Here is a 24,486-nt window from a genome sequence, read left to right on the forward strand (position 1 = left end):
CTGCGGGCAGGTGCGTCCGGGCCCTCCTCCGGGCCCGCCTCCGGGCCCGCCTCCCGGCCCGCCTCCCGGCTCTCCGTGCGCTGCGGCCCCGCGCTGCCGGCGCCCGTGGCGGCGGCCAGCCCCGCCTGGCGGGAGGAGCAGAGGGCGGGGCCTGCTCTCCACCCCGCCCCCCGCCCGCTGCATGCGAGGTGATTGGCTGGCGCGGCGCGGCGAAGCGGAAGCAGCGCGATGGCGCGGGCGCTGCGGGCGCTGCGGGGCGTGGTGGGCCCGGGGCCGCGGGTGCGGTTCGGCCCCAGCCCCACACGTAACCCCCCCACCCTCGGCCCCGGCCCCGCCACAGGGTGGGAGCGGCGCTTTGGGTTGGAAAACGTGAATTCATACACTTGAGGAGCGTGTGCCTGGGGGGGCGGGGAGCGGGGCGCCTGAGGCCTGTCCCGTGGCAGCGGCGTCGTCTGGCCCCTCCCGGTGAAGGGGCCGCGGTGAAAGTGGCGCTGCCCAGCGCCTGCCGGTTCACAGGGACTGCCGGGTCCCTTCCGGGAGTAACGTTCTGGGAAGGCAGCCACCGGTAATTCATTCCGTAGCAGGGGCCCACACACCGGTACGTGCCAGCCCCGCACGTCCCCGCCCCTGGGCAGCGTCTCATAGCCAGCTGCCGTTACGGGCAGCGTTGCCCTGCCAGCTCGTATTTAAAAATCTCTATTAGGCCTTAATAACGATGATCTCCTCCGATTTCCCCCCGAGAACAGGTTTTCTGCACTTGGGCGGTCTTCGGACCGCTTTGTACAATTATATTTTTGCCAAAAAACACCAAGGGACCTTTATTTTGAGGGTGGAGGATACAGATCAAAGTCGAGTGGTGCCTGGAGCTGCAGAAGGAATAGAGGATATGCTGGAATGGGCAGGTATTTACAAACATCTTTCGTTTGTTACTTACTGAAAAATTCTTTTTAGAGATTAACAGTACTCAAAGTGAGTACCTTGTGTGATAGCAAGCTGTGCGCCGTTTCAGATGACAAATTAGTTGAAATGTAGTTATTTTTACAGCTAGGTGCCAGGAAGATCCTATCGAAAGCATGTTGTATAGCAGAAATAACGGTTTGTCTGCCACAGAATAAGATCTAAATTTGTGAAAGTGGCAGAAAGTGCAGTTGTAACAAAGGTTGTGCACAAGAGACGTGATGGAGAGTTTGGAAGTTGGAGCTCACAGATATTGCTGTAAATTTATAAATTGTTTGTATACAGGGCTGTCAGTTTTCATTTTGAATCCTCTGTGTCTTTTTGAACTAGAAGCAAGGGTGATTTTCAAATACAGAATTGTTATAAGCTTAGAACCAGATCCCACAGATGCTTCCGTTAATGGGTAGGTAAGCTGTAAGGGGCTAGGACTTTGTTGTCAAGTAATAAATTTGGAGTAGGTAAAATAATTGGCAAAGAACTCAACTGTATTTTTGTGGTATTAGTGTTCTTTGCTATAAAAAGGGTGGATGCTACTTTATATGTGTATGCCTGACTGTGTTTTGCTTTGGTTAGTGTATCAGAGCTGCTCAACTGTTTGTTGTCTTCTGGTGGGTTTTTCTGCTGGTTGCTTTATACACAATACTCTAAATTCTGATGATGTTAGCTGCTATTTATCTTCTAGTCCAGGGGAATCTGACTCCTGTGCTATACAGATGCCATTAGCTGGCTGCCCTGGAGCAGCATCTTTGGATGCTCTCTAGAACCTTGCTGTTTCATCTTAATTTAATGTGCTCCACGGTGGGTTTCACTCGGCCTTTTTTACAGGTTTTTTAAGTCCCATCATACTCGTATTTCAGGTATTCCCCCTGATGAGAGTCCTCGCCGCGGTGGTTCCTTTGGACCCTACCAACAATCACAGAGACTTGACCTTTACAGGAGAGCCAGTGAAGTGCTTTTGGAGAGAGGTGTGGCGTACCGCTGCTTTTGCACCCCTCAGCGCCTGGAGCTGCTGAAGAAGGAGGCTTTGCGGAGCCAGCAGACCCCACGGTATGGATTCCTTGTCTGCTGGGTAGTTCCCTCTGTGCTGCGTGCTTGCAACAAAAACTTACAACCACGTGCACAGTGATAGGATTGTGATCTCACTGCTTGTAGAGAGAGAAGCCAGCGTGACCCAGGCTTAGGGGCGTGACCTCCAGAGATGAGGTGGTTTGACTGGACACATAGCGGGCAGGTTACAGCTAAAATTCAGCGATCAGTTTAGAGGTTTGGGAATGTAAAAATAGCTGATGGGGTTGGCCTGTATAGAACTGAGACTTTCTCTCTCCTTTCTCAAAGATATGACAACCGGTGCCGGCACCTGACGCCCACTGAAGTGGCTGAGAAGCTGTCACAGGGCCTTGAGTGGGTGGTCCGCTTCCGGCTGGAGAAGGGGGTTGAACCCTTTCAGGACCTGGTCTATGGCTGGAACAAGCACGAAGTGGCTGAGGTGGAAGGTGACCCAGTGATTCTCAAGGGGGATGGCTTCCCCACCTACCACCTGGCGAATGTGGTGGATGACCATTACATGGGCATCAGCCACGTTCTGCGTGGAACTGAGTGGCTGACTTCAACGTCCAAGCACCTCCTTCTCTACAGAGCCTTTGGCTGGGATCCCCCTCAGTTTTGTCACCTCCCGCTGCTTCTGAACAAAGACGGTGGCAAGCTGTCAAAAAGGCAGGGGGACATCTTTCTGGAGCGCTTTGCTCAGGATGGCTACTTGCCAGAGGCTCTGCTGGACATCATAACTAACTGTGGCTCTGGATTTGCAGGTAATGACCACAGGCTTGCGACTTGCTAGGATGCTTCTTGGTGCGGACTTTGGGGAGTGGGTTAGGTTTATTTTAATAGCCAAGATCTTTGACAGCGTTTGAAGGGGTCAGGAAATGGGGGTCAGGTGAAATGCCACCAAGGCTTCTGCAGAGCTCCTGTGAAAGATTGGGCGGTGTGTTGGAACAGTGGGAATCTTTCTGCCTCTCTGCAGCCCTTTAAATTGAGTCTGATGCTTAATGGGTTCCCACTTGGGACAGCATTCATTTCAAGGTGAAGAAACTGTCTGTGAACTCTTGGGAAAACTTGTATTCTATGGTTAATAATTGCAGTGTTGTGTATGACATCTGTCACACTTCTCGTTTAACCTGAAAGACCATGAGAAGTTGAGTCAATGTCTCCTTTTGTTGCTCTTACCTTGTGGGGATCACAAATCAACTTGTGTTTCAGGAACTGTACTTGGGAATAAAATCTTTCTTGGGCAGTGAAGCCTTCTGGCTGAGTGTTACTTCTTTTTGGCTGACTGATGCAAAGGGTGTTCCACTGAGGAAGGCAACAGAGCCAAGGAGAATGCCCTAGTTCCCAGTTCCTCACCAGTAGTTAGCAGAGCCTGCTCTTGGGGAGAGAGCAGCTTCCCGTGTGTGCCTGCTGCTAGTTCCATCCTGTTTGTCGGGATACGTCCCTGCTTGCTGCACTGCAAAAAGTGGCTCTCCTGTGTCACTTCTTCCTTGGGTGTGCTGCTGCTCCAGCCCTGCGCCCAAGGCTTGTGAGGAAAAGCAGTGAGGCTAGTTCTCTGCAGGGGTGTGGTTTTGTATCATTCTCTTGTTGGGTTATTTTGCAGAGAAACAGATGGGGAGGACTTTGGAGGAGCTGATCTCACAGTTTGAAGTAGGCAGAATTACACCCCATTCTGCCTTCCTGGATCTTGAAAAACTCCCAGAATTCAACAGGTATAAGTATCTGTGGTAACTTTAAAGCATAATAATCAGTACGTCAGTGAGAAGTTATTCCTAGCACTTGGTTTTGTCTGGAGATTTTTTTTCTGGATCAAGCATGGTCCCAGCGCAGCAGCTTTTCAACTGTGCTACAGCAAAGTATGTTTCTGCCATTCCTACCTCCTACCTCCTCTCCTATCCTGTGCTTGGCCACTGTGCCAGGGACACTGTAAAAGCCTAGGCAGATGGTAGGTGTAGCTAGGAGGATGCAAGGTCCTAAGTTTAGTTCCAAAATGACATCTAAAAAGAGGCAACACTTCCAGAAGGTACTTCTGCAAGTACACTGGTAGGCTACTGGGATGTTGTGCTGCTAGGAGTTACCACGTCTTTAGTTCACTGTGGCACATTAGAGCTAAATGCTTTGTCATGGAATGTCTGTCTGTGGCTTAATGTTACTTTTGTACAATTTTAATTGGTAAATGCTTGTTGTGGTTTAACCCCAGCTGGCACCTAAGTACCATGCAGCTGCTTGCTAACTCCACCCCATCCACCGCAGTGGGATCAGGGGCAGAATCAGGAAAAATGTAAAACCTGTGGGTTAAGATAAGAACAACTGAATAATTGAAATAAAATACAATAATAACAATTGTAATGAAAAGGAGAGAGAAAGTGAGATAGGAATAAAACCCAAAGGGGGGTAACCCCCCCCCCCCCCCAAAACAAGTGATGCACAATACAGTTGCTCACCCCCTGCTGACTGATGCCCAGCCAGTGCCTGAGCAGCACCTGGCAGCCCCTGGTCAGCTCCCCCCAGTTTCTGTACTCAGCATGATGTTCTGTGGTAGGGAATACCCCTTTGGCTAGTGCGGGTCAGCTGTCCTGGCTCTGCCCCCTCCCAGCTTGTGATGCACCTGCTCACTGGCAGAGCATGGGAAACTTGGAAAGTCCTTGATTTAGAGTAAGCACGACTTAGCAACAGCTGAAACATCAGTGTGTTACCAGTGTTATTTTCATTCTAAATCCAAAACACAGCACTGTACCAGCTACTAGGAGGAAAATTAACTCCCAGCTGAAAGTATTCCCAGATGAAACCAGGACAGTGTTGTGAGGTTGGGATGAGGAGGTTCAATCCAACCCAAAGCAGTCCAAAAGCATTTTTCTTCTTTGTTACAGGATTCACCTCACCCATCATATTGAGAATGAAGGGCTGCGACAGAAGCTAATTAGAGAGTTGCAGTTGTTGGTGGAGCATGTCTATGGGGATCAACAAGTGGATCAAGATGTTCTAGAAAAGGAATATATGGAGCGAGTCCTCCTGATGAGAAAAGTATGAGCAGTGGTAGCACTGCGTCACCACTTTCGGGAGCTGAGGTTTTGTGGGATTCCTGAATGAAGACTCAGCTGAGTCTCGGGCACTGCTTTGATCTGAGCTCTGAAGCTGCACACCCTGCAAATGGCTGTCACTGCTCACTCAAGTGGTCATGTGCATGCTGACTGCCAAAATCTGGTGATACAGTTAGCTGACTTGTAGGAATGGGCATGGTGAATATCTTGGTGGTCATTGCAGAGTTGTAAGCTCACCCCTCATACTTCACCAAGCCAGCAGAGCTTCCGCAGTAAAGGGACAATGTGTCTCTGCTGTGAAAGTGAATCATGGGATTGTAGGATGTTTCTTGGAAGACTTTCTGGTTCCTGATGAGAGCTGGACCTCAGTAGTGCTGGGTCAGGTCAGCTGTGGCTTTGTTTAGATGAGCGGTGAGAGCCTCCAGGCTGTGCTTCTCCTCCTATAGCCCGGGATGTGGCTGGCTTGCAGTGGGGAGGTCCAGCACCCGCGGTCCCTCGTGCCGGGAGACTGCTCACCGCTAGGTTTTGCTGACTGGGCAGTGTAAGGCACTTCTGCTTTGCTGCTGCTCCGTGCTTTGGAAGCAAAGGCAAAGCAACCTCTTTGCCGAGATGGATGAAGCTCATGGTTCAACTGGTGGGGTTTGTGCATTGGGAGCCCTGGTCTCAGTTAAGTGGCACAGTGCTGGCTGTAAAGGGGACAGAAGATACTGTGGCTCTTCCCAGTGCCAGAAGGAGGGTGAGCCCAGCTGTTTCCCAGTCTGCCTCTGGGATGCTGCTGTAGTATCTAGGGGATTCCTTGTGAAGAATAAAGCCACCTTTGTAGGGGCAGGCAGGGACCCAAGTGTTCCAGCATGAAGGCTTCACTATGGCAGCAGTATGGGTGACTCATGTGACTTCCCACTGTCTGTTGAAAGTCAGCAGATGAACGTGGCAAGCCACTTCCCTGGGCTAACTCTGAGTCAGCCTGCATGCGGCTCAGCAGCATGGGTACAGCTGCGGCCCTTTGGGCTTCTGTCTCCCTGCTCACACCAGGTGGTTATGGGTGTGAAAAACTCAGAGCTGCCTGAAAGTCAGCAATTCATATTTCCTCCAACAAGTATGAAGTACAAGGCAGTCGTGTGTTTGGACCCTCTTTAATTGTTCATGAAGTCCAGACCGAATGAATTTGCTTCCCCTCAGCCTTGACAGATTTGCTTTCTTTCTCCAGGGTCACATAAGCTTCCTGAAGAACCTGGTGTCATGTGATTATTCTTACCTATGGGTTAGGCCCTTGGTGTCCCGAAAGCAACTACAAACTATTTCGGCAGAAGTAGATGAAATAGGAAAACTAGTCTTAGGGTAAGTGTCTCTTCCCAGCACTGTATGCAGTCTCCTGCCCGCCCTAGAGCATTGCTGTTGCCTGCTTATTGATGTTGGACATGCTCATAGTTTTTATTTAATTCCCTCTACTTTAGAATGTGATGTAGATAATAACTGGTGAGAAATTCTTGTGTTTTTACTTGAAAGGCAGCTTGCCAGTGGGAAAACTCATATCAGTGGTCTCAAGCAAGAATTGTCATGTCTGGATTTTGTAAAGCACCAAGCACAGTGGAGTTTGCATGCCAACATCGTGCTAATGAACAGCAGTGTTAGCAGGGTGTTCCCATGCCACCTGATCTCCTGTGCTTTTTTGTCTGCTGTAGCATCAGACTGGGGAAATGCAAGGTGCTTTTGGTCAACGTGTATTCCAATTATGTAAGGAGACTTTTGGGTCTCTGGAATGAACTCAGTTTGTATCCAGTGAGAATCACTGTCACTTCTGAAAAGCCCAGCCCTGGTGGGCTTTTTCTGCTTCCATTTCTGTTTCTGGCTAGCAGTCTGCAGTTCTGGCTGCTCAGAAACATTGCTGAGGTGGCAGACGGTCCTTCTGAGCCGGTGAGTTCTGTGGGGTTTTGCCAATGTGTTTCACTGCTGCCTCGTGTCCCTCTGCTACTCCACGCCTTGCAGCTAGGCAGGGTGGTATGTCAGTTGCCTTTCCAGTTGAGATCTCACTTCTGGACCAAAATGAGTTCTGAAAACCAGTTTTGGGAGTAGTTAAAGTGGCAGTATCTGCAAACCGAGCTGTTATTTCCAGCTGACTGTAAGGTTGGTTGTCCTTGGTCATTTGTTGCAGCAGAGTGGTAATTGAATCCAAGTGACAGTAATTTAGGTGTCAGAATACTTGCTGTCCTGGAGGGATAATAGCATTGCTAACCTACAGCTGAGTAGTATCAATGATGGATCCTGCATCTCTGAAAATCATATTAGTAACGAAGAAATCAGCATTACTGCTTTTCCTGTGGTTTTCCAGGTCCTTGGCATAATTTTGTGATTTAAACTTGATGCTTGCTTTTCTGAACAAACTCTGCTTCTGGTACTGTTGAAGCAGATTAAAGGCATGGTTTCGCAAAGTGGAGTCTTCAGCAGCAGTATGGAGGTAGAGCAGTCCCTCCTGCTGCCCAGAAGGGTACCCGTGTACATGACCAACGCTGCAGTGAGCAGAGAGAGTGCCCTGTCTGGCACAGATGGGCAGGGAAGCTTACCTTGAACTGCTGCTGTTGCTGGAAGATTTTGCAAAACCTGTCTGAAGAAGCTGGCAGTCATCAAAGTCATTAGTCATTTCTGTGTAGGAATCCTGTGGGTTTTATGTCCCTGGATTGTAAGGACATCTTCTTTCCTGAAGGCTCATGACAAGGCAGGCAGCTGTTTTGACTGTGGAGGAGTTGAACAAAGACCTGAAAAGCCTCCATAACCAAACCAAAGAGACTAAGTACAGCAGCATGATGCAGCTCCTTCGCTTGGCTCTCAGTGGGAAGCAGGTAAAAAAGTTCTGAGACTGGGGCTTTTTTTTTTCCTTCTCTCTTATAGCAAGATACTGATATTTGCACATCCTGCAAGAACTGACATCAGTTTCTGTTACGAGTTAATGTACTGATATACAGCACTTCTGGAAGAAATTGCTGTTCTAAAAGTTTCAGAAAGGCTGAAATTGTCAAAACATAAATATGCTGGTCACAAATCTGAAGTCAGAAAAGCCTCTGTAGGAAGTGTTGGCACGGTTGTAGGCTTTAGCCAAAACCAGGATTTTATGTGCAATCTGCTTTTACAAAGTTCAAAAACAAGATTTACAAAAGTTCTGCAAAGCCTAATCCTGGGTTACGCTCTGGCATCAGTCCTTCTGGGTCAGTTTGACTGTTCTTAGCGTTTTACTTTGGGAGGAAAGAAACCCAAACCCTTGTTTTGAGATTGCTAATAAAACCCCTACCCTTGGTCTAACAGTGATCTGATAGCTAATCACACTATCATTTCCGTCATGATGATGCATAAACACGTGCTGAAAAGTGTAAGTTTCCATTTGTACAATCACTTCTTATGTGTTTTCAGCATGGACCGAGCATTGCCGAGATGATGGTGACTTTGGGACCCAAAGAAGTGTGTGGACGAATACGCAAAGCACTATCTAGCTAATATGGGACAGAAATGACACTGACAGCCAGCCCATGGACTCAGATGGTGTAGGCAGCATGCATCATTGTCCCAGACCTGTATTTTTTGATCTCAGCATGATGCCTTTGATCAGATGAGCTGGGCTTTAGACCAGGCAGGAGTCACCATAATGTTTCCAGGTCTGTATGTATCTGCAGTAAGCATAAACCACTTTGGGGGAGAAACCAAACACAGATTTAGGTCTGTCCTGCTTTCATCTGTGCAAACAGCCTGGTTTTCAGGTTGGGAGAAAAAGACATTTATCAGGGTTTAAATTCAGACCAGGTGGACAGAAAGTAGTGCTATTTCTGGTATCAGCATAGTTCATGTCAAGTGATCTGTCTCTTTTTGGAGAGGTCCTAGTAATCAGGGTACCTACAGCTACGACTACACAGGCCCACAACAAATACCATGGGAAGGGTATTTTTATACGTATTAACTATATATGTATATATATAATATGTATATTATAGCCCTCTTAGCTGCCTTGGTGTCCTGCTGGGCTGAGTGAGCTGCTTAGAGAGGGACACTCTTCTCCCCGTGTACAGTCACATGCGTGGTTTTGCTAAAAATACACCTGACCAGGAGACTGGGGTGTTTTTTCCTCTTTTGGATGATGACCTTTTAAGTATTAAATTAATGTGGTGACTTCTGATTCTGTTCTCGCAAGTGTGTGCTCGCTCTGCATGCCAGTGAGGGGAGGAGCAGCCAGAGGGGCGGTGGCGGGGAGGGATGTTTTACCAAGCCAGCCCACACCCACAGCGTACACTTCCACACCACAAACACTCGTGTGGGCTTCCCGCGGGGCGAGTGGAGGCACACGAGGAGCTACGGCGGGTGGATCTGCTTCCTGCGAGCGGCGGGGTGGAGCGGAGCAGGAGTCCATGGCTGGCGCTGGGGAGCTGGAGCGGTGGCTCAGTGAGTGGGGCTGGGAGCTGGGGCTGGCCCCCAGCCCTGTCTGGGTAGGCACTGGAGCAGCTTCAGCACTGTGGGGAAGGGCCCATTTACTCCACGGACCCCCTTTAGGGTGATGTTCATAGGTGCTGTCTTAGCCTGCTGCATCTCTCCTGTCCATCCTCAGCCCCAGTCCTGCCAAAGCTGTTTGAACACTGGACTGGGGAATGAATCAAGCCAAAAAAGACTGTTTTCCCCAATTCAGCCGTGCAGCCAGAGCTTTGGGATGGGTCCTTGTGCAGCCCTGTTGCAGAAGGGTAAACCGTGCCTGTATTCCAGCACGGCAAGGTTTGCAGTCCAGTCCTGGGGGAGCTGTCTGTAAATGCTCTTTAACAGTTTCTTGTGCTCTGTGCTAAAAGCGACATCGTGCTGTTGCTGCCTTCAACACCTCAGTTTGTGCCTGACTTTGACTCTCTAAGAGTGTGTGCTCAAGGACTGTATTTTTAGGCAGATTCTAGTAACAGCTGTTTCCTGCTCATCCTGCGTCTTCTATTTCTGCCCGTTTACAAAAAGCCCTAAAGCAGTTGGTAGCAGTGCAAGGTCTGAGCTGCTTCCTGCCCTGTGCCACTCGCTTGCATGCCTCTCACACTGTGGCTGTTTATTCTTTCTTCATTATTTTTTTTTTCCTGTGTAAGATAAAGCCACCGACCCAAGTGTCCCCGAGGAAAACTGGGAATGCATCCAGCAGTTCTGTGACCAGGTGAACGCCAACATAGAAGGGTAAGGCAGACAGACAGCTCTTTGTGCTCGCTCTGGGCTGTGAGTCTGGCTCTGAGCTGCTCCCATGGCTGCAGGGGGAATGGGACCTGTGAACTGCAGTGTGGGGAGCCTGGAGAGAGCTGGGAGTGTTCTATGGGCTCTGCTGCTACTGATAGTGTAAATAAGTTGCAGAGAGGTGTATGCCAGCGTCATGGAGGCTGATGTCTAGGAATGGGCTCTAACATCCATTGCTGCAACCCACGAGGCAGCAAGTCCTGCCTGCTGTGCCCTCTTGGGAGTCTGGCCAAGGATACCCTGCTGTGGGGTGCTGCAGGGAAGCTCTTGAGTGAGCTCAGCCTCGGCTTTTCCTTTCAGAGGTGGGAGATCTCTGCTGGGACTTCCCCACCTTCCAGCTGACAGTCTCGGCTTTATGGGAAGGAGCAGGAAATAATCAAGCAAATGACCTGTCAAAGCTTACTGATCATCTCTTTAGAGCAGACGCCTGTGTGTTCAGAGCTTGCAGTCTGGCACCCATCTGCCCCAGCAGCATGTGTGCACAGGCAGGCTGGCTGGGGCTTGCATCAAAGCTCCTGCGAATCCAGAGAGCCTGCTCTCATGACACTGGCGCAGGGAGAGTCCCCAGCCTCTGGACACAGCTGGAGGACAGCACTGGGGTCACACAAGCTGCTTCGATTCACCTCTCGCCCCTTGTGCATGTGTGTGTGTCCCAGGCCAGTGCTCTGCTGGAGGAAGGGTGCCTGTCATGTACAGGTTGTGAATCCAGCAGTTGCTCTTCTCTGCAGGGCATAATCAGCAGCATTTGTTTTTCATGGGAACTTGCGCGTTGTCTGACTTGCACTTGCTTCTGCTACTCCCCAGCCCATCACTTGCACTGAGGCTGCTGGCACATAAGATACAGTCACCTCAGGAGATGGAAGCTCTTCATGCTCTCACAGTAAGTGCTTTCATCTGCATGCAAAGAGAGGCAGCAGTAGCTTGGAAATAGAGTTTGAGGGATAGAGACAGTCTGTCTTTTCTTTTTCTCTTAGATGTCCCTCCCTTTCTTTTTCTCTTAGATGTCTCTCCCTTTTAACTTCCCGTTGCACAAGGAATACAGAAGCCAGGGTATAACGGAAAGAGTAACGGCTGTTGTTCCTTCCCAGGTCACTCTGCTGACATGTTTCAGTGGTCTGCAGCTTGTGCTGTTTGACCTGTGGTCCAAAAGTTACTAGTGGTGGGTAGGATAGAGCAGACAGTCTTTAAACATGCTGCTTAAGAAGGTTGGATGAAAGAAAAGTACATGTTCTTACTGCCCAACTTTCTCAGTATCTTGCATTTCTGAGTGCAGTGCCAGAAATTTCTTAAATTTAGTGTTAATTTTTAAAATATTAAAGTTTTTAAAAATTCCCCAAGACTTGTGTGCACTGTTTCTGTTTGGTACCATTTTGTTTTCTGCAGGTGCTAGAGACCTGTGTGAATAACTGCGGTGAAAGATTTCACAATGAAATAGCAAAATTCAGATTTCTGAATGAGCTGATTAAAGTGCTTTCCCCAAAGGTAGGTAGTCATGGTTACACTGGATATCACAGGTGGGACACACTGTTTATTTTGTGGTGGATATGAAAACAGAATTAATCTCACACAGAAGCAGAGCAGGATTTGTTCTGTGCCTCCAAGCATAAGGAGTGGATGTGAATCCCCTGTAAACAATGTAAGGCAGGGGCTCTTTCTGTGAATTTCCTTGTGGTTTCTCCCAGCTCTGCTAGGACAGTCAGGGACACTAGAGGAGCTTGAAGTTGTTTCTGTGACCACTCAGCCTGTGGCCCTTTTGCCTCTCAGTGATTTACAGAACTTCGATCGGGGAAGTGGCAGAGGACGGAGCTGCCAGGAGCTGCCTAGAGCCTCTCCCATGTTTCCTTATGCTCTGTCCTCAAACTCTTTGTGCTCGGGCTGCTCTCCTTGCTTCCTCCTGCCAGAAGTTAGCCTGGGCTTGGGTCCTGCTCGTGGGGCAGCATCAGCTTAGGTAGCAGCAGCCAGGGACTGGCCTTCAGCGGCCCTTGTGCCGCACTTGCTCTGCCATCACCTGACGGTCACGCATTCATGCAGCTGCTTTGGGGTCCCACTGAAGGTCTCCTGAAAGCTGGGCAGAGGGCTCCCAGTCCCGGGGCAGTGACAGCCCTGAGTCAGGGGGAGGCTGAGAGGGATCAGCTGTAGCTAACATGGAAGCTGCAAAGTCCCTTCCTGCAGCTCTGCTTCCCTGGCTCACAATATATTCCTTCAATATATTCGATATATTCCTGCTCCCTGCTGTGGAGCACTTTGTTTCTGAGTGCAATCACTGCCTCCTGAGAAGAGAAGCAGCAATCAGAAATTAGAAGTTTAGTTTGAGAAGCTAAGTGAGCTGTGAGTTCAGAGTGGATGCATTGGGTCCCCTGGCAGTGCCTCTCCTGATGAAAAATGGAGACCTGTTCTATCAGAGACGCTGTGATCTCCATGCCATGCTCCTCTCTGCATCAAATAACGGGCCTGGGACTCTCTTCACTGCTCTTCTCAGCAGCTCAGTAATCAATTTCCCTTTTTAGTGGGTCCTGTGCACATTTACTGCTTGTACAGGCTTCGTTTTCCATTACATCATCTCGATGGCAGAGGTGCAAAAAGCTGATTTCAGAGAAATGTTTAACCAAACAACAAAACCTCTTCTCTCAGTCCTGGGCTTGGTAAAGGTATTTCAGTGAAACAACAAACTTTAAAGAATGTATCACTACAGAGAGTTTTGTTTGCTGTTTTGACAGAACAGATATCATTGAATGAGTTTTAAATGCCTAGCAGAGGTTTGTGTGTGGCTTTTACCATTCTTCCCGATGTTTTTATAATACACCAAAGTGAGTGCTTATAGGCAATAATGAGAAAAATCTAAGAAAACATCCAGATGCTGAAAAAAGAGAGTAACTTTTTCTTGTTTTGTTCAGTTTTCATTTGTGTGAGTCTGGCTGAGGCCAGCGGCACTATTTGCATTGCAGGCAGTTAAGGGAAGTATTTAAAGTCAAGCACAGAACTGTTTTCACTAAAATAAAAGAGCATAGTTTTGGTTTTGGATTCAATAACTGATCAGGGAAATTCTGAAATGCTTTCATTTTATTTATGTAATTATCATATGCTTAATAGCATTCCTTGTATTTAAAGCCATACACACTATTTCCTATACCACAAAATACACAGTTGGCAACACTGTGAATAAAGTGTTAGGAATCCATTTGCCACTTGGCCTCTGCACACAGAAAACTTGAGGCTAGAACCATGTGCCATATCTGGCACTAATTCTTGGGTTTAATCTCTTTTTGTCTTTAATTTTTTGTTTGTTTTCAGTACTATGGAACCTGGTCTTCAGAAAAAGTCAAGTCAAGAGTCACAGAAGTAATATTCAGTTGGACGGTCTGGTTTCCTCAGGAAGTTAAAATCCGGGATGCTTATCAGATGCTGAAGAAACAAGGTTTAGTTCTGTTATTTCGGTTTCCTTTTTAGTCTTCCAAGTCACGTGGTTTCAGACTACAGATATCTGTCCTTTTCAATTTCTGACTAAGCTTTTTTCATAAAATGTTGTGTGTGAGGGGTAAAAGAACAAAGGCCATGCTTAGAAGGCTGTTTGGGTATTTAATGATGCATGTCACTGTTTAAAGAGATTTACCAGAGAACAGCCTTATTGAGTCAAAGCTCAGGCTAGCCTTGTGGCCTCTGTTCACACAGTGCTGACCACTGTTGCGCAGGGGAAAGGTACAGGGCAAACTCAGAGTGATCTTTACCCTGGAATATTCTCCCAGAATTATGGGGGTCATTCAGAGAGATGCTGAGCTGGATTTTTCATCCATTGCATCATATTCAATAGTCCTTAATGGTATTGTAATCTAGAAATTTGTCCAATCCCATCTTGTTATCCTAAGTAATAAATTTCAGAGTTTAACTAGGGAAGTACTGTAATACTTTCTGTGGAAATTTGGGGGAATTAGGGCATTTGTTTAGATGTTTCCCACCGGTTTGCTTCCTGCATCTTTGAACATCAAATGGCTTTGCAAGCCTTCCCCCAAGTCCTGCTGTGGAAAGTTTCCTTGCCATCCCTGCCTTTCTTGTGCACAGCAGCTGCTGCAGGCTGGGCTGTTGCTGCAGCACTGGCACTGGTGGGGTACTGAGCAGGGGTGCAGGGGTGCTGTGTGCCCTCCTGCCAGGCAGCTCTGGGGGACCCTGCCCATCCAACGCCTGCACCGTCGCTGCTGCTCTAAGTGCTGGCTAGGGAGGCAGGAGAGGAGATGCCCATGGAATCGCTGTGGGCGTTAAGGGCTCCTTTGGCACTCGGCTGCGTGTGTTTGGTGCCCAATGTTTTATGGCCATCCGGACTGTGGCAATCCCATGTGCTTGGAGGTCAGCGCTGGTGTGCGCCCGGCACTCTTGCTATGGGGGAATTTTAGCAGTTCACCCAGAAGAGCTCAGCACATCTGAATTTTATTTTCTACTCTGAAAATCTCATTTGGCCTGTGCTTAATTCAAGGGAGAAAGGCAAGTCTTTTGCCTGGGTTTTTGCTAAGGCAAGTCCTTGCTTCTCATCTCACTCTGTAAAGTTCTGTGGAGGGATGAATGAAATGGGTGCAAAATCCAATCCTCTGTTGAGCATTGGTGTTTTAACAGCTCAGGCATCACTGAACAAATATTCTTACTCATTCCAGGGATTGTAAAAGAAGACCCCAAACTGCCAGAAGACAGAATTTTACCTCCCCCTTCTCCAAGACCTCAGAATTCTATTTTTGACACAGACGAAGAGAAATCCAAGGTAAACCTGGATTTGTACTGATGAGAAGACAGGCTCAGTCATATTTTGGGAGCTTTTGCTGTTTCAGACAGAGTATCCTCAGAATAATGCTAATACTTCTTGCTGTAGAACAGCTAGAGAATTCTTTGATGCTTTGTCATAAATTTGTGCTTAGTAAAAAGTGGGGTGTTTTTTTCAGAAAAACATCAGTTTCTATTAAACTTTCCCAAGGGAGGATTTTTCCAGGTCTTACAGAAATTCTGTAGGGCCAGAGAGTTCCTTTCCAAACAGCCAATGTGTGCAGGTAGCTGTAGGAGGCAGCAGTATAATCTGGATTAGATTATGCGACATGAGCCCACATACTTCCAGGATTATAGAAACTTTTATGCCAGTGGGTGTCTCTCAGTATCTGGTCTTATGTGATGTGTGCCTGTAGTAAGAATGCCTGGAGACTGCTGCTCACTGGTGCCCAATGCTCTCCCCTCAACAGCTCTTAGCAAGGCTTTTAAAAAGTAGCCACTCTGAAGACCTGCAGGCTGCCAACCGTCTGATCAAGAGCATGATTAAAGAGGTAGGGAGCTCCTTGGGTCAGAAGCTGTGTTTGCAGATGGGGAAGGTGGGAGGGGACTTGGCAATTCAGTTTCTGACAGGGGGCCTCTATACCTGATCATAATGCTGCCCCAGAGGAGGGACTATTTTCAGTATGTCTTATTCCAAAGTTACAGTGTGGAACTGTGATGTTTTGTTTCCTTTGCCATTGCCAGGAAGAGGGAATATATAGACCCAGGAGCCTGTATGGCAGGACACTTCCATGTTAGTGGGATCCTGGCAGTAGTACCACACAAGTGATAGAAAGTTTCCAAAACCAAACTGTTCCCAGGTGGAAAAAAGCCACCTCTGTACAGAACTGTCTCTTTTCTGCAGGGAGTATGTGTGTGCATGTCTGGCATGTCTGTTTTCATTTTCCATCTGAAAGAGCACCCCACTTCTCTGCATAAATAGGAGATTTGGTCTCGTTAAATGAAATCCCTGCACTAATTTTGAGAGTGTTCTGCACGGCAGAAGCCACCAACTCCCGACTCCTAATTTTCAAGTCTTACTCATGCCTGTCATGAAATGAATTCTGTATGCACCAACACAGTGGCCAGGGTGCCCTGAGAAGGGCAGGAGGATTCTGTCCTCACCCTTGGCAGGGAGGTGCTGTGCAGCACTGATACTGGAATTGTTTTGTGGTGTGTCCTTACCTGCACTGCTTTGTGCTTCTTGTACCTGCAGTGAGATATTAATAGGAAGCAACTCCTCAACAAGTGTGATCCAGAGTGCCCCAGCCAAGCATAGGCACTGGTTGTATTAGCCAAATCATCATCTACTTATATCTAATTTTTCATCAAAGGAACAAGAAAAGTCAGATAAGGTGTCCAGAAGAGTGACCACCATCAGTGAGGTTTCTGAGAATATTAAATATATGGACAAGTTACTGGAAAACTACAAGAGACAAGAATTATCCCAATCTGACCAGGAGACCCTACAGGTAAATGCTCTTTTTCCTACGTAAGACCTTCTTTTGTCTGGCTATGCCTGGGAGGGCCCAGGGCAACAGGATTCAAAGGCCAGGACGGTGCACTCAGCTTCTGCCCAGGAAACAGCATTACCATGGCAGAAAATGTTTCTGACATGTTTGACGAATAGCAGTCCCTCCCATCAGTGTAATGGAAGTCGGAACAGAACTCTCCTGCTGTGCCAGTTTGAGTTTCTGTCCAGGTTAGCTGCTTTTCTTGGGATAACTTATGGGGAAGTGGTTCTTCCTCCAACAGTGGTGTAACGCGCAGGAATCCCCTTCAGCCCAGGCATGGTTAGGTGGGTGTGATGAGATCTGACCAGAGAAGCTCAAAGCTGTGGGCTCTTCAGCTTGTGCAATGGTTTCTGATTCCCCTTTTTCTGCCCAGAGTTCACTGGTCTGCTGTTGCTCATGAGTATCAGTGAATTGAGGAAATGTTTGGTGTCACTAATAGGGCTGTCAGAATAGCTTTACAGCCTCCAAAGACCTGAAACTCTACTAGGATGCCTACCACCTCAAATGAAAAAAAATCAGACAACTGAGTTTTTGTAGGTAAGAACTCCTGTGGCTATGTGTGACAGCTGAGTTTGGAGCTAGTTGCTGGTGGGAGGGCTGCTGCTGTAGATGGAAGAGACCCTACTTTCAGACTGGAAAAGTAGCTGCCTCCACACCTGCTCACTTCCTAAAACACCAAGAGCCGTAAGTGGCTTTGTGTTGTCTGACAGTAGTTACAACGGATGGCCATAATACTTTCTTCTGAGTACTGTGATCAATCTGTTCATGCCTGGATACTTTTTCTTTTAAATTGAATACTTTTACGCTGATCTATTTTACATCTGTATGCATAGAGAGGATGTGATTGCTGAGGAGATACCAGCAAAGCCTCCTTGTTCCAGTGGCTGTACTTCCAGGCCACTGTGAATTTTTAAGAGTGCAGCAACATGCAGCATTGATACCCTTTGTCTGGACCTGGGCAGAAAGTGCATCTTCCTTTTCTAGAGGTAGCATCACTTACAAGTGATCACAGAGACAGAAAAGTGTGGGAGTGTCTGGGATCTCCTGAGCAATGATGCGAAACATTTCCTTCCATAGACTCTGTTTCAACGCTGTGAGAAGCTCAGGCCGCTGCTCTTTCGCCTTGCCAGTGAGACAGTTGATGACGATGAGGCTCTAGGTAAGAGCCAACACTGTCTTTGGATTTCTCTGCAGTTAAGTTTGTCTGCCTTCAATTTGACAAGTGGGGTATGCCCTTCTTCTGAGAAGGGGAATGCTTAGGCACTTGCTACTCTGCTGCAAAGCTTTCCACTTCCACCTTTAAAGCATGCCAATGGGAAGTGGCATAAGTCTCCTCCCACTCCTCTCCAAGGCAGCTATTAATAATTTGCACTCGGAGCCCGAAGATAAAGAGTGAATCCAGTTTCTTCTAGCCAGCTTGGTTTTCAGAGTTTTTGGAGTTCTGATGTTCAGAGAACTGAAGGGGTTTGAGGTCTTTTCTCCACAGAGATCGAAGTTCTCTCTGTCTATAAACACAGAAGGGATATTTTTTTAATTTCGTAAGTATAATACCAAGGAGGGTCATATGAGCAGAATCTTTGAATTCCACAGTTATGAAATGTAGCCCTTCCCAGGGGATTGCATTTCACAGTCTTGTCCATATGCCTTGAAAACCTGACTGAAGTGATGTTTTGCTGAACAGACATCTTAAACATCAAGAGCTCAGTAAGAGCTCAGCTGTGCCTCAAACATTTCTTTCATATCCATGAATGTTAGGGTTCTTCAACTGTGGATCGCTGGATTATAGACTCAAGCACACTCGGAAAACTTGCGGAGAACAACAAAGTACATAAGAGATGGCAGGAACTAGAAGTACTTTAGAGACAGGATCAGATTTCAAAGTGATCTTGGTAAATGGGAGAGAGGCATGAAATCAGCATATGGGTGTGCAAAGTGCTGCCTTTCAGAAAGTGGAATGAAAAACTAGTCAGGAGCTTAGGGCAGATTGCCCCGCTAGGCTTTGCTCCAGGCAAGTCCTTAGATGCATGTCCCTTTCTCATGAGCCTTTTGGAGAGTGCTGTGGAAATGACCCTCGTGTTAAACATTAATATTTTGTTTCTTTTCTTGTTTTCCAGCTGAGATACTGCAGGCCAATGACAAGCTCACGCAGGCGCTTGGACACTACAGGCAGGTTGTAGCCAGCCATGAAAATGGTGGTGGAGGAGGTTCAGCCACCAGCTCTGCTGATGCACCAGGTAAAGAGCATCCCGCGGCATTCCACAACAGCTCTGCTTCCGTCTGTCCTGTGGGAGTGGAGTTTGGAAGTGCTTCTTGGAGAATAAATGTGGAGAAAAATCCTCTAACACAGGAAAACATTATGTAACCATCATTTTCTTCTATGTGTAGTTGATAGAAAATGTTCCTGAAGTTCTTCGCTTCCGAGTCCTTTCAGGCATGCCTGTACCCATAAATACAGTTCCTTTCAGAAAGTTTCTCTTTAACTCTTTCTGCTACTTCCAAAGCATGCCGGCCAACCCCAAGACGCATGAAGAGCTACACACTGATTGACTTCTCTGAACTGGAGGCCACATCCCAGTCTCCTACAGACCACTCTGCAAACATACCCGCTACCTCCCACCATGGCAGCACCTCTACTTGTCTGCTTGATGAGGAGTTTAAGTCATTAGGTTTGTATATGCAATTCAGTACAGTGTTGTCCTTGTTACTAGGGTTTGTGGTGTTTAATAAAGATAGGAGAACTTTGATTTTAACGTTGGTCCTAAGAGAAGGTAGACTCTTTCATCAAGTTTTCAAGAATGTAGTTTTCTTTAATGATGTTAGACTGTAGTCAACTGCTGTTAAGACAACAAAGGAGGAACCTGTGGAAAACTCTTGTTTTCTGTAATTGACCTGTGGTATTTTGACACCTTTCTTAGGTCTCAGCAACTCTCCTGTTGGACAGGAACCACTGCCCGATTTTGGCTTAGCAGAGGTGAGTGATCCTCAGACACTTTAGTCTATAAGGTACAAAGGACAAAAATCAGACATGATTCTTGATGTAGCTTTCTCTAGCAACCTTTTTTTACACCACTCTATTCTGAAGGGGGAACTGGAATCCTCCTGCTCAGCAATGGATTTCTCAGTTGCAGTCTGCAACCAGATCACTCATATTTATTTCTATTTAAAGTAGTGTTATTAAAAACAAGGTTCTTTTCAATGCAACAGGTCTGATTTTTCCTGTTGTTCTATAGCATGAACCAGAAGTGCCTTATTTTTCAGACTGCTGTACACAATGGATATGGTGAAATCGTAAGTGCTGTTCAAACATGGGGACTGCAGGAGAGCTCTGAAGACAGCTGTTCAGAGAAGAATGAATTTCAGGGCCTGGTTGATCAGCACTCTCTACAATCCAGGACCAAGACATTACCTTTGTAAGAAAACTGCATAATGCAGTCTGACTTTGGAGATGAGGAATACTGGTTTACAGCAATGAGGATTAGGGAAACTTTTCAACTACAACTGGTTAGTGATGGCAAGCTACCCATCCACCCATTGGCTCTTATGCAGCAGTTATGCCTCTGTTAATTGCACTTTGTGTAATTGCACACTGGGACCTTCCAAAGGTCAGAAATTTTGAGAGACAAATCCTGTGGCTTGGTAACAAGGTGATCTTGAGCAAAAGGAACAAAAACCTTACAGTCAGCTCTTTCTATAATAACCTGTGACTCAAAAATTACTTTCCCTAGCTTTCTTCTGGCTGTGACACAGGCATTCAGCGGAAGCCTGACAGTTCATAAGCCAAATTAATTATCCACAGACCTTCAGAGTGGGTGACCATTATGATGTACTTATCCAGTCTGCCATAATACAAGCCAGGAAATTTTACTGGAGATTCACAGCCTCTTGCATTGTCTTTGATACGGAATTTACTTTAATCTCACTGACTAGAGCTCCTGAGAGTCTGTGCATAGGGAGAGTAGACTTCCAAAGCCCTGAAACCAAGTTTCACTTTGTTTCACTTTTTTACTAAAATCAAAGTCTGCCTTAATGGATGCTCAAACAGCACCTTCTTCCATGTAAGATAGGGACAGTTTTCCGATTTCTCAAGAACTCAGTGTAAGCTTGTGCTTTCTTTATACCTAAAAGGGATAAGGGATTTGGAATACAAATTGACACAGCAGAAGGTGTATATACCGTGTAGTCACCCCAGTTGATATAAGCTTTCTACATGCTTTTCTTTCCAGGGATTTATCGCCAATGAAATTGCCCTTTCCAGATCTCCCGAATAGCTCAATGGCAGATACTTCATTCTCCAGTTTAGGCTACGAGCTGAAGCCTGCTGCCTCTTTGCATCCAGCTTCTTATGATGCTTCTCTAGAAAACCTTTTTGTTCCTTTAATTTCAATTACACCAAGTAAGTGCAATGATTTCTGTGCCCCAGCTCTGCTTACCTAAGGCTCACTAGAACTCTTCTGTGATTTTTGCAGGGGAGCAAGCCAAAGTAGCTTCATGCTTTGTGGGTCAGCTGGAGAAAAGTAGTGACTGTTCTACAAAGGACTTAATGTATCTGAGAATTTGAGCAAGTGCTAGGGATCGTACGATGGAAATGTCCTTGTCCTCCCTACTAAGCTGCTAAATCTCCAATTTAGACATTCAGATTCCTTTCTCCGCCTTAGAGGCGAAGTGTAGGTCACAGGCAGGTGCTGTATGCTGCTTGGTCTGTGAGTTTGCTGAAGGAAGTAAAAGTTTGTATGTGTGTTTCCCTTTTGCTGTTCTTGATCCTGTCTTTGCTGTTCTGCCCTCAGAAGGGTGGGGAATCCAGGCTTTGTTTCTGATTCTCCTTTTGTCTCCGGCAGGCAGCATCTGTCCGCTTACTGTGTATGACAGGAATGGTTTCAAAGCTATGCTCCACTTCTCCAGAGACCCGGCTCCTGGCCGACCAGATGTGCTGGTGCTGGTTCTTTCCATGCTGAGCACATCAGCTCAACCAGTTAAGGACATAGTGTTCCAGGCTGCAGTCCCAAAGGTGAGAAGCCTGTGACGAGTAACAGAGAGTGGGACTACTCGGAAATGTCCTGAGGAGAAGGTTCACCATTACTTGCTTAGGATTTGCCTTGCTCATTGGAAATTGCATGGCTCACTTTCTCTGAACGGTGAACCTGGTTGTGTGGTGGTGCCAGTGCCTGTTTCACAGAGTATATCCCTGGTCTTGCAACAACTAGACAGGGCTCCAGACGTGCTGCGTTAGCCTTCTGGGTGAGAGACTTGTTCTGCCTGTTTATGTTTATTTAGGAATATCTGCCTTTAGATGCGGGCTGTGGAAAGGCACGCTTTTCATCAAATGACAAAATCTGGCTGACATATCTTTAACCAGCTCTGTAGCTTGGTAATACTCCCAGCCCTTTTTCAGCATGGACCAGAAATTATTCCTTTTGTTTTCTCTTTCAGACCATGAAAATAAAGTTACAGCCAGCGTCCGGTTCTGAGCTGCCTGCCTTCAGCCCCCTTCTCCCCCCTGCAGTGGTATCTCAGGTCCTGCTGCTTGCCAATCCGCAAAAGGTGTGTGTGGCGACAGACTCTGCTGGATGAGCACTCGGAATGTCACTGTAGTGGGTGGGGTGTTTGTATGAAAGATGGGGAGAGTATTATTAGTGGGGAGATGCAGGGGAGAGACAGAGCAGTCTGGGCTGTGCTGGGAAGACATTTTTCCCACTGAAACAGGTTTCCAGAGCTATAATCTGAAGGATTGAATGGGAGGTTATTGCAGGGGCCTGCACAGTTCTGCTTCAGTCTACCTGCAGGGATGGCTTGTTTGTGAGCACACACACCTGTGCAGATGTTTGCAGGTGGTGGAACACAAGGCCACCCAAGCCATGAGCAACAGGAGGCAGTTCTGTTGCACTGGTGAATAATGATGACACCAAAGACTGAGAAGGTTGGCTGGGCCTGGATTGCCAAGTGTGCCCTTGGGTGGCTTGCACAGGTCTCCCAGTCACTCCCTATGTATCTTATAAAGATCCAGGTCTTGTTCTGTGCGGAGCTTCCGCGTGGCTAAGTGTTACGCTCCCCTTTCAGAGGGTCATTCACTGCACCAAGGCTGTGAGGGGTGAGGCTGAAGGAGCCCAGGAACCTGCAACTGTGACAGGCCTCTCTCTGTTCCTTTCTCTCACAGGATCCCATCCGACTGAGATACAAACTAGCATTCGTGCAAGGTGTGCAGCCCTTCGCTGAGGTGGGAGAGGTGACTGGCTTCCCAGAAGCAGAGCTCTGGGGCAGGAGCTGAAGTTCAGCAGGCTTGGACATTGCCATGTTGCCTTAGCTGTGCCGGGGGGGATGACTGTGTGCCAGCAATGCCGGCCTGGACTCCGTTAACAGCTCCCTTCCTTGGGATCTGCCATCTCCTTCCTTTTGGTGTCTGGCAGGAGGAATGTAAACTGGCTGCTTCTGCCACAGCCTTTCTCTGTAGCTGAGCCTGTTTTGCAGGAGGCTGCTGTAGAGCCCTGCTGCCTGGAAGGCTTGGTGCTTGTTCTATACACCTCTTTCTGCTTTCTGGGCCACTTTTCTCTCTTCCCCATTACTTTTTCTTTTTGAATTAAAAAAAAAAAATAAATAAAAAAAAAGAAAGCAAGCAAGCAAATCTGTAACAACCATCAGCCCTTGTGGCAGACTGCTTGAAGGCAGGTGAGGATCTGTTCCAGGAACCTACCGACCCTGTTTTTGCTGATGCCTGTGTGCCAATGGGCAGGCAGAAATGTGAGGAATGGTGAGAGCCGGGCTCATCTGGTAGATGTGGTTTATAGGAAAAGGTACAAAACAGAGTAAAGGCAGTAAATAGCAGGCAGGCCTGGGGACCAGTCTGGGAGAAAAAACTGCCGAGTGTCACCAGCTTATCCATCCCCAGGCCCCACAGCTTGTCTTGCACCGGTTGTTCTTTCCATCAGGCTCTGCAGCACTCTGGGCATGTCTGGGGCAGCCTGGGGGTGCCCCCCACACAAAGCCGCCTCTTGCATGCGAGCTGAACACCTTCCGTGACTGCGGGAGCCCAGAGCTGCTTCTGGACCTTGCTGGCTGTGGGGCTTTGTGAAACACGCTGCATTTCTGTTAGTGAAAACTCTCCAAACCAAATGATAATTTAGAGAGCCAACAGTGGTTTCTTGCAGCACTGCATACATAGGGGATCTTTCCTCCTAGCACGCACACCAGGTTACTCGAGGGCACACGTTACATAGAGTACTTGCATATTCAGAGTACAGCACATACTCATTTTTGTTCACACACAGGACTGGTTACAGGTTTCTCGCTTCTAATGCAAGTAAGTGTGCACGCCAAAATAGCACTTTTGTGTGTTGTACCAGTGACACGGTGCCCCCCAAGTGGGGGTTTGCCCTCTGTCGGGGGCGCTAGATGAGTTGGAGGTGGTGATCTCCCACTACCACAGTTACCATTGTCCTACTTTTCACTAATTTTCTGTGGGTTGCAACACCTTATCAGCTTGCCTCCTTTTGCGGTCATAACTTTCTCTCTTGGAGGCTCCTTTCTGCATAGTTTAGATAACGGTGTTCTTACCGTTATCTGTTCTTTGTCTCCGAGGGCTGGCTCCCCTGGTCAGCAGTCCTTCCATGCCTCAGTTCAGACGACTTGCGAGGCTGGGTCAGCTTGACCTGAGCTTTGTGCGCACACCCGCTGCACGCAGGGTTACGGGGCAGTTCTGGGCGGGAGTTGCGCTGGCGGCGGAGCCCTGCCCAGCCCCCCGCCTGCCGGTGCTCTCTGCCGGGCCGCCCTGCCGTAGCGAGCCCGGGGGGCCGCCCCCCACTCCGGCCCCGGCGCTTGGCCCGGTGCGGGGCTGCCTCGTGGGGCCCGCCCGCGCGTTCCCCTCCACAGTCCCGCCGAGCCTCGCGTTCCCGGCCTCGGCGCCGGTGCCGCCGGGGGAGGCCGCG

The 24,486-nt window shown here is 47.9% G+C and overlaps 2 protein-coding genes across 5 annotated transcripts; both read left to right on the forward strand.

The window, feature by feature from the left end:
• The first annotated feature begins 192 nt into the window (after window positions 1-192).
• EARS2 (glutamyl-tRNA synthetase 2, mitochondrial) lies at window positions 193-9,201 on the forward strand. Of its 2 annotated transcripts, none has more exons than XM_040592215.1 (9): window positions 193-304; window positions 747-902; window positions 1,815-2,004; window positions 2,293-2,765; window positions 3,605-3,713; window positions 4,872-5,025; window positions 6,250-6,380; window positions 7,744-7,879; window positions 8,445-9,201. In XM_040592215.1, the coding sequence occupies exons 1-9, from the start codon at window positions 229-231 to the stop codon at window positions 8,526-8,528; spliced, it is 1,509 nt and encodes a 502-aa protein (XP_040448149.1). In that variant the 5' UTR covers window positions 193-228; the 3' UTR covers window positions 8,529-9,201. The 2 variants fall into 2 exon arrangements, with proteins under 2 accessions (XP_040448149.1, XP_040448150.1); XM_040592216.1 differs by lacking the exon at window positions 193-304 and adding an exon at window positions 320-598.
• A 65-nt stretch (window positions 9,202-9,266) lies between these two features.
• On the forward strand, window positions 9,267-24,116 carry GGA2 (golgi associated, gamma adaptin ear containing, ARF binding protein 2). Of its 3 annotated transcripts, none has more exons than XM_040592212.1 (17): window positions 9,347-9,464; window positions 10,136-10,220; window positions 11,003-11,154; window positions 11,658-11,756; window positions 13,566-13,689; window positions 14,915-15,018; window positions 15,488-15,568; window positions 16,391-16,528; window positions 17,648-17,729; window positions 18,685-18,804; window positions 19,072-19,236; window positions 19,486-19,541; window positions 19,829-19,980; window positions 20,794-20,963; window positions 21,406-21,575; window positions 21,998-22,108; window positions 22,722-24,116. In XM_040592212.1, exons 3-17 carry the CDS (start codon window positions 11,029-11,031, stop codon window positions 22,830-22,832), a joined length of 1,809 nt encoding a protein of 602 aa, XP_040448146.1. In that variant the 5' UTR covers window positions 9,347-9,464; window positions 10,136-10,220; window positions 11,003-11,028; the 3' UTR covers window positions 22,833-24,116. The 3 variants fall into 3 exon arrangements, with proteins under 3 accessions (XP_040448147.1, XP_040448146.1, XP_040448145.1); XM_040592211.1 differs by having other exon boundaries at window positions 9,353-9,464; window positions 11,079-11,154; XM_040592213.1 differs by lacking the exons at window positions 10,136-10,220; window positions 11,003-11,154; window positions 11,658-11,756 and having other exon boundaries at window positions 9,267-9,464.
• Window positions 24,117-24,486: the final 370 nt, after the last annotated feature.

The sequence above is a fragment of the Falco naumanni genome, chromosome 4 (genome assembly GCF_017639655.2).
Source record: "Falco naumanni isolate bFalNau1 chromosome 4, bFalNau1.pat, whole genome shotgun sequence".
In the NCBI taxonomy this organism is placed as follows: Eukaryota; Metazoa; Chordata; class Aves; order Falconiformes; family Falconidae; genus Falco; species Falco naumanni.